The sequence below is a fragment of the Cordyceps javanica genome, chromosome 2, assembly GCF_051103115.1.
Source record: "Cordyceps javanica chromosome 2, complete sequence".
Taxonomy (NCBI): Eukaryota; Fungi; Ascomycota; class Sordariomycetes; order Hypocreales; family Cordycipitaceae; genus Cordyceps; species Cordyceps javanica.
Window position 1 is genome coordinate 3,155,778 of NC_139296.1, and position 14,172 is coordinate 3,169,949.

The 14,172-nt window shown below is 53.8% G+C and overlaps 5 protein-coding genes across 5 annotated transcripts; 1 reads left to right on the forward strand and 4 right to left on the reverse strand.

The window, feature by feature from the left end:
* Nucleotides 1-556: 556 nt before the first annotated feature.
* V2A60_003433 (ubiquitin-related domain-containing protein) lies at nucleotides 557-1,423 on the reverse strand (the record flags this gene model as incomplete). The annotated part of the gene is made up of 2 exons (XM_083254768.1): nucleotides 557-717; nucleotides 778-1,423. The coding sequence occupies 2 exons, from the start codon at nucleotides 1,421-1,423 to the stop codon at nucleotides 557-559; spliced, it is 807 nt and encodes a 268-aa protein (XP_083110894.1).
* A 2,494-nt stretch (nucleotides 1,424-3,917) lies between these two features.
* Nucleotides 3,918-6,451, reverse strand: V2A60_003434 (adaptin N terminal region-domain-containing protein; the record flags this gene model as incomplete). The annotated part of the gene is made up of 5 exons (XM_083254769.1): nucleotides 3,918-5,373; nucleotides 5,424-5,788; nucleotides 5,843-5,918; nucleotides 5,973-6,157; nucleotides 6,404-6,451. The coding sequence occupies 5 exons, from the start codon at nucleotides 6,449-6,451 to the stop codon at nucleotides 3,918-3,920; spliced, it is 2,130 nt and encodes a 709-aa protein (XP_083110895.1).
* Nucleotides 6,452-7,105: 654 nt separating this feature from the next.
* Nucleotides 7,106-7,804, forward strand: V2A60_003435 (chaperone EMC4; the record flags this gene model as incomplete). Its single annotated transcript, XM_083254770.1, has 3 exons — nucleotides 7,106-7,228; nucleotides 7,324-7,676; nucleotides 7,732-7,804. The coding sequence occupies 3 exons, from the start codon at nucleotides 7,106-7,108 to the stop codon at nucleotides 7,802-7,804; spliced, it is 549 nt and encodes a 182-aa protein (XP_083110896.1).
* A 114-nt stretch (nucleotides 7,805-7,918) lies between these two features.
* V2A60_003436 (major facilitator superfamily domain-containing protein) lies at nucleotides 7,919-9,580 on the reverse strand (the record flags this gene model as incomplete). The annotated part of the gene is made up of 1 exon (XM_083254771.1): nucleotides 7,919-9,580. One exon carries the CDS (start codon nucleotides 9,578-9,580, stop codon nucleotides 7,919-7,921), a length of 1,662 nt encoding a protein of 553 aa, XP_083110897.1.
* A 1,599-nt stretch (nucleotides 9,581-11,179) lies between these two features.
* On the reverse strand, nucleotides 11,180-13,531 carry V2A60_003437 (WD40-repeat-containing domain protein; the record flags this gene model as incomplete). The annotated part of the gene is made up of 4 exons (XM_083254772.1): nucleotides 11,180-11,756; nucleotides 11,812-12,919; nucleotides 12,992-13,225; nucleotides 13,309-13,531. 4 exons carry the CDS (start codon nucleotides 13,529-13,531, stop codon nucleotides 11,180-11,182), a joined length of 2,142 nt encoding a protein of 713 aa, XP_083110898.1.
* Nucleotides 13,532-14,172: the final 641 nt, after the last annotated feature.

The window sequence follows — 14,172 nt, forward strand, 5'->3', positions numbered from 1 at the left end:
CTATATAGTATCCTACTACGCTCTCAGCAATCGCAGTGTATATACCTTGCCATGACAAGCAAGCAGCCTTGCCACGCCCCCGAAAAAAATACAAGAAAATATACAAGGTGCGGGGGAACGCGCATGAAAAAAAAAGGGCTCATAAGAACAAAACAAAAGCAACGCCGGGAATGAACCAAACAGAGACAAGAAGAGAATACCAAGTTCAAGACTCCCAATAATTCCCAGTCTTTCAAGCAATAAATGAGAGCTCCTCGCCGCTTCACGATAAGCGACGTATATGATTGTCCAAAATGTGTATGTAAAAGGAATGACGCAGGTTGTATATGTTTGTGCCCAAAGGAAATAATGAATGTCGTCAGAGCCATCTTTTGAGTGTCGTGGCTATTGTAGCCTTTGTAGTTTGTTTAGTGGTGCCGTGTTCCTACAGTCTCAAGACTGCGGCCACGGGAAACGATTCGCATAGCATAGAGCGTCTTTTTCGAAGTATTGGTGAAAAAAACTGTCCTCTCGAGGCCTCTTGGCTGCAAATTCGATCGTCTTGGACGGTGGTTGTTTATAGAATAACACAGCAAGAGCCTCCGGTTCTTGAGCGCTGACCGTCACCGCTCCCAGCGCCGAGGCTCTTTCCGCCTGGCTTGGTCTCTTCCTCGTCTAGATCCTGGGGGCGGATGCTCATGTGCACCACATTGGGAGCTTCAGAGCTGAATTGATATTCTGCAAGGCATCAAGTTAGTCAATTTGCGTGTGCAGGTTTGCTTGTAGTGTGGGGCGTACTCCTGAGTGGTTCCTTGTCATCCAACAGCTTGCCAAAGTGAATAAGACGAATGCTGCTGGGGCTGGCAGGCTTAGTCTCCCAGTCGCTCCGCCATTCTCGCAGTATTAGCTCTTTCAGCGTGTATATACTGATGCTGAAAGGATCAGGATGGTCGTGCTCGGTTTGCTCCGGCATGGCCACGTTTCTTCGAGAAAGGTACTTGGCATCGATTCGGTAGGGATGTCGACTGCCAGAGGTCAAGAGCAGGGTGATGTTGCACACAGGGGGGGCACCAGGTTCTGCTGAAGTGCCAGAGTTGATGTGCTCTTGCGCGGGGCCGATGGCATCGTCGGCCTCCTTTGCAGGCGGTTCCGGGCCTTTCTCGATGACGTCGCCCGACTTGGCCGGCACCTCGGGCGCATGGGAAGAGGATCCGACTGTTGCAGAAGCGGCAGGCGGTTGCCCGGGGGTCTTGGTGGTGTCGATGGCGTCGGGGGCTGGACCATCGGCAGGCGGAACGTTCTGCGCGGAGCTTGTGGCTTCGGTAGAGCGGCGAATGCTCTCAAGAGGAACTGAGTCGGCGGACTGGGCAATGACAGGGGCGGCCGGCGCGAGGGCACCGGCGGCCTTGATTGGGGTCGTCTCTGCGGCGGCGGCAGCAGACATGATGAATGGCGGGCTGGGACAGATTGGCGCGGCGGTCTACAATGCTGCGACGGGTGGAAGATGTGTCTGATAAAGGGGTGAGGCGGAGATTGCCAAAGAGGAGAGTCGCAATTCCAGGCCAGCAGTCGTCATTCACAGAGCGCCTAACTCTTTCAGTAGAGCCGGGAAATGGACAATCGATTTTCGAGAGTCGTCGGTGTTAAAGGGACTTGTTGAAGATGCCAAAAGCAAGCCGCTTGGGAGGCAAGTCGCAGGACGGTTTGACCACGCGAGGTGGAGACGAGGAGAATGCGGCTGCGGCGGGCAGCCCTGCTAACTAATAAGTACCCAGGCAGGCTACCTCCTTCCCCGACGGACCAAGCGTCAAGTAGATTCGAGTGTGGGTGGCGTTTAGCAAGAAGTGAGGGTGTCAATTAGCAAATTTTGAACGGGCTACAAGACGGGCTGGACGAGCTTGAACGACGGTCGAGGCAATGATTGAAATGGAGGAGAGAAGGGGAGGAGAGCAGGAGCGGGTTATTTTGAGCAGGTCGGCAGGGAAGAGGTGACCAAGAGGGGGCCAAAACGGACCAGCCTTGGCCAGGGCTGCCTCCAGAAATGAGGCGCAGAAACAGGCGACCAAATGGTAATCCAGACGGCTGAGCGGTCCAAGTACCTACTTATCCGCCTGGGTGCTCTGCTATACCGTACTGCACGCATTTCCAGATACATGGTGGCTAGTTGATAGCAATTGGTATGATTAGTATTACTAGTATTCTTATTGTTATCATCATTACCATCATCCCTCTGACAAGACGTCGCAGCGAGACATGGACTGAAGTTGGCGGGGGTGCAGCGCCCACTAAAGGTACCTTGGCTGAAGCTGTAGGTACCAGTAAGTAAGTTGCGGTTACTAACTGAGTGAGGGCCAGTGAGCACTGAGGAGGGACCGACACCAACTGGTGGCGCGCCACAACCTTGCTTGCTACCAGGTAGGTACCCAGTACCTTGCCTATATTGAGCGCTGAATCGTGAGCAGCGACGCTTCTCCGCCCATCCATCTCCAGCGTTTGTTTCCGGCCAGCCGGCCTGATGTCGGGTTGCCATGAGGCTTTTCTGCAAATGAAATTGAGCAAGGTTTTCATTTGTCACTTTTTTTTTTCTCTCCTAAAACCCCCCTTATTAGACCGTCGCGCGGCATAATCGGCCTAGATCGCCCGATGCCATCAGTACGCAGCCAGCGTCCAAGTACTTACCAGGACAGACAAACTCAAAGGTACTTGACCCAGTAAATAACAACTACTAGCATTCTGCTCCAGCTCCCATGCTCTCCAAAGTCCTGATGCGTGTCAAGCCTTTCTACCCTCAAGCATAATTGGCACCTTTCTGGTCAAAGTCGGATATAGCGTGTTATTGGTATGTTTGCTCAAAATTGAGCAGCCGCTGTTGGTACTACAGCTATCAGGATCAGTCCTTGCTTTCCGCTGAGAGGTACTTACGGATTACAAAGGCTAACCTACCTACCTCAACGTAGGTAAGTAGTGGAGCCTTGCCCTTCCGCCCAGCGCCTCCCATAAACCCACACTATAGGTAGGTAGGTACACCGTACGATTACAGGTCTTGTAAGTATGGAGTACCTACCCTACCTATCGTCACTACACATTCAGAATTCGCCTCCTCGCAAGAAGCCTCTTTCCGCAGCTGCCGGGTCCAACTGTTGAGTAATTTGAAAAACGAAAATTCCCGATATAAGTCCGAATTCTTCCATTCAGGACCATGGTCGACCGCTACACTACCCAAAACGAGAAATACTTCTTACCAAGGACAGAGCATGAATGCTGTCTCCAAGTGCAGGCATTTACCTGTCTGCACCCCGGTCGTTTTTTTTTTGCCATCACAATCACAATTTACACTTTTCGTAAATGCAACGGCGGGCAGCCCTCGGCATCTTCCCGACTCGCCACGGGCATGCGTATATCCTTGGTACCACGCTTGGCCATCAACTCAAAACCCCAAAAGCCCAGACTTGGCTAGCGACTTGGCGTCGCCCGTTGCTCTGCAATGGTACTCATGACGAGGCCAAGCTGAAATGTGCACCTACAACGAACTAGTCTGGGCTCATCGGCGTCGTTCCGTTCAACCACAAACTACCCCAGTGCCGTCCCTCCTCTACAGACAACTACCTAGTTGCCAGCCGAAGCTTGGGTGGCGGCCACCTGACTTGCGAGCCACCACCACCCACCACGCCGATCCCCGCCAGCTGTCAAACTATGCAGCCACTGGGGTGCCTTGTCGATAATGGTCCTACCAGGACATTATTAGATTGCATGCTGCACATAGTGATGCAATCTGATTTGCTTGTTTGCTAGTCTTGTACATCCTAGTGCATCGGTCAAATTCCTGTGCAAGGCAAAACGGAAACAAGGCGCATAATATCGATTCCAAAATCTTCTTTTTGATAGTAAGTAGACTTGCATTTCGCTAACCAGAGTCTTGTTACAAAGTCTGCCCCGCCTCAGAGCATGAGCAAGTCGCCGTTGCTTCCGGCGCCCTGCGTCGGCTGCATCACTGCCTGTGGTGCGTGCGCATTTACCACATAGCCCGTCACGTTGCCGCCGCCAAATAAATCATCACCTCCGTCCATCCTCAGTGCTGCCATTTGCTGTGGTGCAACGCTGTTAAAGTATGCGACCGCGTCGTTGATGGCCTGCTGGTTGCTGTTCCCGCCGGCAGCGGTGCGACTTCTCAGGTCAATATCCGTGGGCTGTCCGCCCCGGCCAAACATGCTAATCGTCTTGTTGGTATCAATGTTCGTCGGCAAGTTTGGCTTCCGCAGTGCCGGTGAATCAGCCAGCTTCCGCACTCGCGCCGAGCGGAATACCGTTTGAACAGGTTTGAGATAAACCGTCGCTAGCGTGCCCACATTGAGGCACATTTCCTCGAGAATAGCCGGTTCGAGTTTCTCGGATTCGGCCGTGATGGGGGGCTTCTCACCCATCACAATCTGTTTCGCCAGGCTGACATCAGTAGACAGCAGTCGCCAGTACATGTAGGCGCGGTCTCGTAGGTCGGGGTTGTCTGTTTCTTCGGTGGCCCATTTCAGTACTTTGGGAACAAGCTCCTGTCCTCTCGTAGGTCTCTGGATGAACAACTTCACAGTAGCTGTGAGCAGAGCCAATTGCACTTCCACCGGCTCCTCTGTGAACGCGTACAGAAAGTCATCCAGCAGAGCATCGCTGTTCTCAATGCGATCCGCGTATTCTCCAATAACCCACACCATGGCTGCTTTTGCTTCTGGTTCGTCCAGAGAATCCAGGTGCTCGCACAGCGTGCTGATGATGGATTCGTATTGGTTGGGGTATCGGCGAAAGATGTTCCTAATGACGACGGTCGCTTCTTGGACAATGTACGTGACCTTGGTGGCCACAAGCTCGAGGAGCAAGTTAATGCACCTGGGCGCAGCAGGCTCAATCTTAATGGCCAACTTTCCGATGGCTCGCACAGCCTTTCGCACAAAGTGAACATCAATTTCGGTAGCATATTCACGAAGTTCCGTCAATACTTCATCAATATTTTGCTCGTTGGCAAGCATGAAGATGAGTTCCAGCTTCGTGACTTTGACATAGATTGGGTCGTTATATTTGCAGAAAAAGACTCGGATATCATTCTTGAGGACTTCGGGTCGTCTCTGTAAGATGAGTAGCGCATTTCGAAGAGCGAGGTATTGCACCTCAGAACCTTTTGCAAGCAGCGTCACTAGAGGTGGCGATAGTTTGCGACAGAGTGCGGAGATTTGCTTGTCGTCGGCAATGTAATTCATCAGGTAGAGGATAACTCGGATGCAAGTCAAGACGACAGCGGAGTTGGAATGCGAAAGACGCGGGGCGATGCGCTCTGCCAGGAGAGACGCCTCGCCAGATTCTTGGGGTACATATGACATGAGGGCTTCCAAAATATACGTCTGGCCCCATCTATGGCAAGGGTCAGCAAATGATGATAGCCACGGCAACAAGAAGCATACTCTGAACAGTCTGCCAAGATGGCAACCATTTTGGAAGCGTTGCTGTAGTCGATTGTGAGTTTAATGGCGTCACTCCTCTCCCAAATGTCCATGAGCGCAGCCAGTGCGCTGGCCACCACTGTCGGATTATCGTCCCGCAGCAGGGCATTGAGTCGCTCGATAAGATCAGATGATTCAACTAGGGCTCGGTCGTGGTCGTACAATTTAGCAACGGAGTAAGTTGCAGTCTTACGCACGTAGGGATCCGAGTCTCGCAGCATATGTTTAACGATCGGAACGGCCGCCTCCACAAATTCTCGCACGTATATATATGACATGGTTCGTAGGGCGAGAGCTCGTACCAATGGGTTGCTGTCTTCCATATCCTAAAGTCAAAACGTTAGAGGCTAGTCGCAGGGTAGCTGGTCGAGTAGACTCACAAGTTCCAATACCGGAATAGCTTTCACCGCGATCTCTGGGCGTACACGAGCATAATTGACGAGATAGAGAAAGCACCTGTGTCTTGTCAGCAAACGTGTACACGGACTGATTCGCGTCAGTAGAACCAACATTTTTTTGATCTCCAGACTTGGAAGATTCATGCATCCTATGACGTCGGGAAAGAGCGCAACCATGTCATTGTTGCTCATAGTCATGTTGGCAACTATTCGCTTCAGGGCAATCTTCTTCATGGAATAATTCTTATCCTTCTTGCCGCCACTATTCAGCTCGAGGCGGAGCTCCGCAACTTTGCCCTGTCGAGATCTTAGCTTGTCGAGCGTCACCGGCGGGTTGTAATACAGAAATAAAGCCATGGCACAGGATATCGATGCAGGGGCCCTGCACAGCGGCCTACATGTTCCAAACGATGGCGTGCAAGGGATGGCGAGAGAGTAGAGGGTATAGAACCGATACAGCTTCTAGCGACCAAGAGATCGACGGCACCAGGCAAATGATGGATATGTGACGAGCGAGGGCAAGGGTAATGATTATAGGCTTACCCGAGCGAACAGCTTGGAGTCGCCAGCGCCATCCTTCTTGGAGGACATGATGGGCGACTGGTATTTGTAGCCCCGCGCGTGCAGCGGGCTTTAGGCGACCGGGACCAGGACAGCTGTCACGCGATGAGAGGCTGGTGTGTGCCTGTTCCCTGGGAGAAATTGGTTTGGGCGGCGGCAGATGGTCGAGGTCCCCTCACCCCAAAAGGTGTGTCGCTTTTAGTGCAATCAGCGATGCGCCGCTCTGTTGTAGAGGAGGGGTCCCGCGACGCAAGGGGCGAGATGCGGTTTGCGAGCAGGCGGCTGCCCACTTCAGATGGGCGATTCAATGACGTCGCTCGCTCGATGGGATTCGCGCGGCCGTGAGATACTTGCGGGATGCCGGGGATATGTTGATGCCAGCGTCTACACTCTCGTCATGGCCGGATTGCCCATAGAAAAGGGGACCAGCCATCAGGTTCTGGAGCTACTTTTTGGTACGGGGCCGCGGCGCAGCATTACGGGTAATCGATAAGGCCGCTCACTGGCCAAGGTGCCTGGTAGTGAGCAGTCCATGTCTGTCAGAGCATCGCCGCTGCTCAGCTAAGCTGGTGGGCCGCGCTCTGCCAGCCAGACATGCAACCCCAACCTTGCTTATTAGGTCCCTTCGATTCATCCCGCTACAGTACGAGCTGTGCCCATTCGACCTCGCGCATCACTACCAACATGGTCTCAAGTGCCGATACAGTTCCCCGATGGGTTCAGCAGCTACGTTCGCCCCCGGCTGCAAAGACCAAGGCTCCTGGCATCGTTGACCCGCCCGGTTTTGCTGGCTCTGGTGGTAACAAGGTGCGCTACCCTCCCCCCCCCTTCCCTTTCGTGGCCGGCAACCAATCGGTGCATCCAACGTTGCAAGGCATGCTGACCAGGGTTGATAATGGCAGAAGCAAAAAGATTCCAAGACTGCGCCGCGAAAGCCCCCCACGCACGATGAGATGGACACCCTCAAGCTCAAGAAGGCTTGGGAGGTGGCTCTCGCTCCCGTCAAGGCTTTGCCCATGACCTTCATCATGATGTACATGTCTGGCAACTCGCTACAAATATTCAGCATCATGATGGTCTTTATGGCGTTCAAGAACCCCGTCATGGGTCTTGCCAACACCAACCAGGCCTTCGAGCGCTTCCAGACCGAGACCAACGCTGCCAAGATTCTGCAAACCAAGGCTGTATACGTGGTTATGCAGCTTGTGGCGTTAGCCGTGGGTATCTGGAAAATAAATGGAATGGGTCTTTTGCCGTATGTATTTGCACAGTTAAAGACCAAACATATACGGTATGCTAACGGATTCTAGAACAACGCGCTCAGATTGGTTGATGTGGGAGACTCAAAGGGAGGTCGTGGAGCACGCCATTCCGGCTTTATAATAATAAATCTATCTGGGTTAATAATCATGTCTAATGATCTATCAATGCAAGAAAACTATGCTCGGTATTGAGATGAAGTTCGATTTTCCCTGCACCACGAACTGCACAAGTCTGCTACAGCGATTCGTCGAGCTTTCTCTGCTCTTGCCGTTGACGCTTCTCGGCGCGCCATCGTGGTCCGGCCTTTTCGATGAATAGAATCCACGGGACGCAAGCAAACATGAGAAGTGCTAAGAATGTAAAGCACCATCCTCGCCCCATGCCGTTGAGCATGTAGTCTATGACGGCAGTTGCCGCCGCACCAAACAGGCACCGCACCAAATTATTAGCAGCCGCCGCGCTGGCCGGTGCCTCGGGAAAGAGGTCGACCATGAGCGTTGTGATCATGTTGAGCGAGGTCGGGATCATCATGCCGATGATGAAGACCATGACAAGCGGCACCGCTACCGATGTTTCGACTTGCAGTGCCCATCCGTATCCTATCAGCGCGACCGCACCGACCAGCATGGACGGATAAATAAGCTGCAGTCTAGCCCTTTCAATGGGAAACTTGTCGCCATTCTCTTTGGATTTGAGATCAAACCCCACGTTGTGGGCAATTCTGCGATAGTTCCAGTTCTGCGCGTAACCCTGCACAACCGACGTTACACAGCAGCCCAGCCCGTACGGCAGATAGCAGAGTCCCACCTGCAAATCGTTATAGTTGTATATTTCTTTGAGGAGCGTCCCCATTGTGGCGGCTACCAGGATAAAGCAAAGATAGATCACGGCCGCAATCAGCAGGATGGAGCCCATTTCCTTCTCAAACACCATGGTAAGCGTGCCGAGCGGGTTCGGGATGGAGAGTCTGGGCCTCCGCGACGCCGGCATCTCCTCCTTGGGCCGCCGGTCCCTCGCGCAGGGCACCAGCGGGCGGTTCCACGTCTGCGCGGCGTAGGAGCCGTTGCCGACGACGTTACGTCCCGTCTCGGGCGCGAAGAGCACCCAGGGGACCAGGAACGCGGTGACGAAGATGGCGAGGAACCAAAAGATGGACGGCCACCCGAGCGTCTGCGACAGCACGCCGCCGAGGAACGGCCCCAGCGTGGGCCCAACGTTGATGGCGGCGCCCAGATAGCCCATGTACTTGCCGCGCGTGGACCGCGGCGCCAGGTCCGCGACGACACCGTAACCCAGCGCCAGCGTGCCGCTGCTGCCGGCCGCCTGCACGCACCGCAGGACCATGAGCGCCGCGTAGTCGCGCTGCAGCGCGAGGCCAATGTTGGCGGCCAGGAAGACGAGGAAGGACAGCGCGTACGCCGGACGCCGGCCCGCCTTGTCGCCAAAGTCCCCCAGCAGCGTCGGCGCCACGCCCTGGAACACCATGTACGTCGTCAGCGTCAGGTTGATGAGCCCCAGCGACACGCCGAGGTCGCGCGCCACCGAGTCGAGCGCGGGGAAGTAAATGTTGGACGTCATGGGCGACACCATGCTCGCAAAGGACACCATGACCGTGATGCCGACGCGCGCCCGCCGCGAGAAGACGGTGTACGGCGCCGACGCCACGCGGGAGAGCTCCACCGAGGCGGCTTCGGTTTCCAACACCGCCGAGCGCTGCGGCGCGTCGCCGGCCGCTTCGGTCACGGGCGCCTGCACCCAGACGGCGTCTGCGTCGTTTCCGGTGGTTTGTTCAGACTGTCGCAGGTCGACTGGCGGCTTGCAAGGGGGTGGTGTGGCGGCGGCCGACCGATCGGAGGCGGCGCCGGTGTCAGCCGGGCTTTCATTTGGAAGACCCATTCTGCGGTGATGCACGCTGCTATGCTTGCAGCGCTCGCTACGATAATGGCATTGAAATGAAAACTTTGCGTTTAAGAGAAGGAGGTATAAATAGCAAAGAGAACGGGAAGTCTGCGAGGAAAGAGACCGGCACTACTACTACTAATAAAGAGCGACATCGGGATTGTCTTGAGCAAGGCCCGGTCCATGGATTTGTGGGCAAAGTCCACATTCGTACATGGTCGGCGGCGTCTCAATTGATTATTCCCTTCGGCCGGGTGCTGATATCCGGGCAATCAGTGGGGGGACTGACAAAACCCCCAATGCAGCAAATTGCCAAAACTTGGGCAAATGTGGCGCCTGCGATTCGCCGGGGGAAGAAAATGGCATGCGCAAAATGTGACTCAATTTTCTTCGCACCTGTTTCATCGACTAGACGGCTAATAGAGGGGAAGGCGTGAACATCAGGCGGTGTCAAGTATGTCTAGAAGCGCTGCTAAGACGGCGACTTGGGCGCGCAAGACGAGGCCATTAGCCTATTGAGTTCCGGTCTAAGCATGCCACTAAGTAGCAGAAATTGACGACAAAGGTGGACGAGTTTAAAGATTTCAAGACGACTTGCATCGACATGACCTTGTATGCCGAGCAGAGTTTGTAATTTGTTACATTTTGTTTCTGTTTCCTCAAGTGAAATGGCAAGAACTCTGCGAGGTCTCATGATATTAACCACATGAGTAGCCCGTCGCTTCGGCCTACAATGGAGCTGTGGTGAGGAAGACGAGCCGTGCGATGAGCTGATATTCGTAGGCGGAGTCTCGCAAGTTTCGCTCGTCTAGCCGTCACTTGGTCCGTACAGCAGACACAGGGAAGTGAATGGTTTCAACCGCACTTTGGAGGGTTGTACAATATAGTGTTTGTTCCATGGTTCTGCCCGAGTGCGAAATCCCCGCAAGACAGCAATGCCTTACAGTCGGTTGTATAACAAAAGCAACGGCGTAGAAGTCTCCATAACGCAATGCATGTGCGGATCCGTCGCTCAATCTCTACGCCAGAGACTGCTAAGTAGACGATCCCTGAGAATGCTTGTGAGACTGCCAGCAGCATAGGCGGAACCCATATTCGGTCATCGGACCGGGGCTCCGCCACACAAAGAACGCAATTAGATGGGCCTGCAAATAGTATCATTACTTGATCAATCGCGAGGAGGAAAATGGTAGCCATATGTCATCAATCTAGAGTCGTGTATTTCGTCTTGGATTAAGTCATACATATCAACCAGCCGTAGCCAGGCTGTGAGTAAATCTACTGAATATTTGTAGGGATGACAGAGATTCAGAGACTGTATTTCCTACATATTCATTCAGGCCTGATAACCAAGGCCTCATGCGAGTGCTGTCTGTTGTCTGTCTGTTCATAGATGTTGCAAAAAGAATGCAGCCGACATGTGGCCTTTATACGAGCAACAAATACAAGAGAAAATCACAATACCCGATTAATCCTTAAACCTAGAATACACACTCACAAAACGCCAAGTACTAAAATCATGTCGCCCATGCTCAAAGCCTGCGAGCTTCCAGGCTCTTCTGCGCAATTTCTTGTTTCCTCTGATCAGCGTATTGTTTACGAGTCCCTCGACTCTACTGGAGTTGGTGCAATTCTTCGCTTTTTAGGCTCCTTTGTCTCCTCTTTCTCGCTGTCCGTGGCGTCTCTCTTGTTGCCAGCCATTGTGTTGCTGGGCGTTTCTGGTGGGGTCGTCAAGGGAACACCGGTTACTTTGCTCGAGTTGGTGGCGGCCACGGCAGGCACAGTACCTGCTATAAGGGTAGGATTACTCACTACCCCGATAGGCATCGTGGACGACTGAGTTGCGACGGATGACGTCGAATTTGATCTCGCTGGCGAAGGTGGCCTCTGTGAAGTGCCACCAACAGAAGCTGGTGGCGACGGCGCCGTAAACGAGCTTGTCGAATTGCGGTTCTGATGATGCGAGCCACTAGGAAAGGGTGAAGGAGGCGCAAAGGCCGTCGTCGGTGTGGCGAGAGGAGTCATCTGATTGGAGCCTGGTGCACCAGCCTGGATCTTAGCTGGTGGGCCGACTTCACCCTGATGAATATCTCCCAACTCTCCAGGCGCAAAAGATAACGTCGAGCAAAAGCCATCAGAGGATGACACAAGCAATGTGAGTCCGTCGTTAGACCTATGGGACTGCTTGTTAGCCTAGTAGCAATGCTGATTGAGAAAGATTTTCTTACCAGGCGAGGTCAGTAAAGGTCGCACAATGTAGATTGCTGACAACACAGATTGGTGTCTTTTGTTGTGTATCATATAGCAAAACAGAATCCTGAGTAGCGACAGCATACACCATTCTGTATGGCAGCGAGAAGGCTGGCTTGGGACCTGGCGTCGCAGCACTTGCTTCTCCGCCGGTTGGCTTAGCTGGTGTTGAAGTAATGTCGGCAACAGAGGCAGGAGGCGGTGGTGGTTCCATAACCGGTGCCGGTGACGTTGGTCGCGAAAGAGGCTCCGGCAATGATGGAATGTCATCTTCCGCAGAAGACGTGTCGATGGTGATGTGCTTGGTCTGTGGCGGGGTGGTTCGCAGGGAGTAGAACAAGGGAGAACATTTGACCACGACAGACGGCTTTTTGTGTCCCGGAAGATGTGCAACGGGTGGCTTATTGATGCCTCCTCTTGTGTAAATATACACGGTATTAATGACCTCGTATTTAGGCTTTGCATCCTTGTCCGTCTGATGCTGGTTCTGATATTGGCCCGAGGGTGTGAGGAGCAAGCTGCCATCAGGAGTGAAGGTGAGGCGTCGGAAAAAGGAGGTCAAGGTCTCATTCGCATAGAGGCTTGCATTCTTCATACCGAGTCCAAGAAGCGTAGATGGAGGGTGCGGCTTCGGGGACGCTTCCATGGGCATGACCGCGGGGAGTGGCAACGAGGGCGCGGGTGATGCAGATCGACGAGAGGAAAAGGAGGATCGGCGACTGTGGCTAACGACGCTTGGCGGGTTCATCGGCAGTGGGAACGATGTCGGCGTTCCTGGTGCTGACGGGACTGGTGATCCGACCGAGGTATTCGAGTCGACGACGGACAGCTGAGCTCGGTGTCCAAAGTCGGGAGGGGCCGGGCTGCTCGAGGAGATCCGTCTCGGGGGCAGGTCAGCCTTGATGTGGCTGGCAAGTCTAGGTGGTTTGTCTTCTTGGCTGAGGGTATATTGTCCATCTTTTGTTTTGAGGGAGTATATATGAACCGATCGATCGGACGACTGCGTGGCAATGTATTCGTTCAACGGGTCCCATGTAACGCCTTGGACGTAATGGCTGTGTTCCGCTATTTGTCGGACGAGGATTCCTAGGCGGCAGCATCAGTATCGGGGCGGTTTCATGACGATTGGTCTGCTGACTATGCGGGAGATATGCATACCAGTTGTGGCGCTGTAGATTCGAGCTATGTTGTCCATGCTACCAATGATGAAATGGGCACCATCGGGAGACCATGCGAGGTCGTAGATTTCAGCGCCGCTTGAGCGGCACATGTGCTTTGCACGCCAGGATTCTTTGTCATCGAGGCCATCGGATCCAAAATTGGACGAGGTTAGCTCACTGGGAACCCAGAGAATGACATTTCCGTCGTCGCCGGCCGAGGCGAGTAATTCGCCTATGGAGTACAAGACAGGTCAGCGGGCACCGTTCAGTAGAGAGAGCAACGCGACCACGAGCTATCTGAGAGCTAAAACATACCCTTGGGTGCCCAGCGGACGACATTGACGGCCTGGTTGTGCTTGGAGAGGGTGGACAGGTATTCGACCTTGCGATCGGTGCCGTTGGAATCAACTTTCCAGATGCGGACGTGGTTGTCACCACCGGCGGTCGCGAGACGGCCCTTGCCGCCCGGCTCGAAGTGAGCCGAGTAGACGGGGGCGTTCTGCTCGTGCCAATTGATGATGAGGGGTGTGGCCTTCATCTTGACGACAGAATGCTACGGCAGCTCTGTCGTGGGTGACATGAAGGGGGGGGGTCTCGGGGTCGATAAGCAGGAGGAGAGTGACTGTCCCAGGCCAACGTTTGTTAGGTGGGCGGGCGGGCGGCGTAGAAGAGGAGGTGGCAGCCGAGAAACGCCGCAGGAGAAAAGGCTGTAGCTATCGTGGCTTGGGATTCTCGGTGGCTCAAACGCGAAATCGAATTGTAGTTTTTTTTTTTTTTTGTCTTTACAAAACGACAGCAACGAGATGCTTGGAAATGCGAAGATGCAGCAACCAACCGAAGATGAAAGGGCGTTCAGGTCAGGCCAGGTTCGTAAGTTAGTAGTACGTGGGGACGGAGCTGGGACAGGCCTGTGGGTGCAGCACGTCCAGCACGCCACGCCTCGTACAGTACGCCTCGCCCAGCGCATCACGGCACCGACTTGGCCGCGTTTCAGCGGCATCCAGCGCGGTTTGGCGTTGCATTGGTGACCTGTTAGCTGTACAACCGTCTACAAATTAGTGGCGACAGGGATTCAGAATATCTTACCAGTAGTAGCATAGGTAGGTACTTACCTAGGCTGTCAGGTGCCTACTGAGTACTTATGCATGTATCTCCGATACGCAATTTAGTCACGGCACC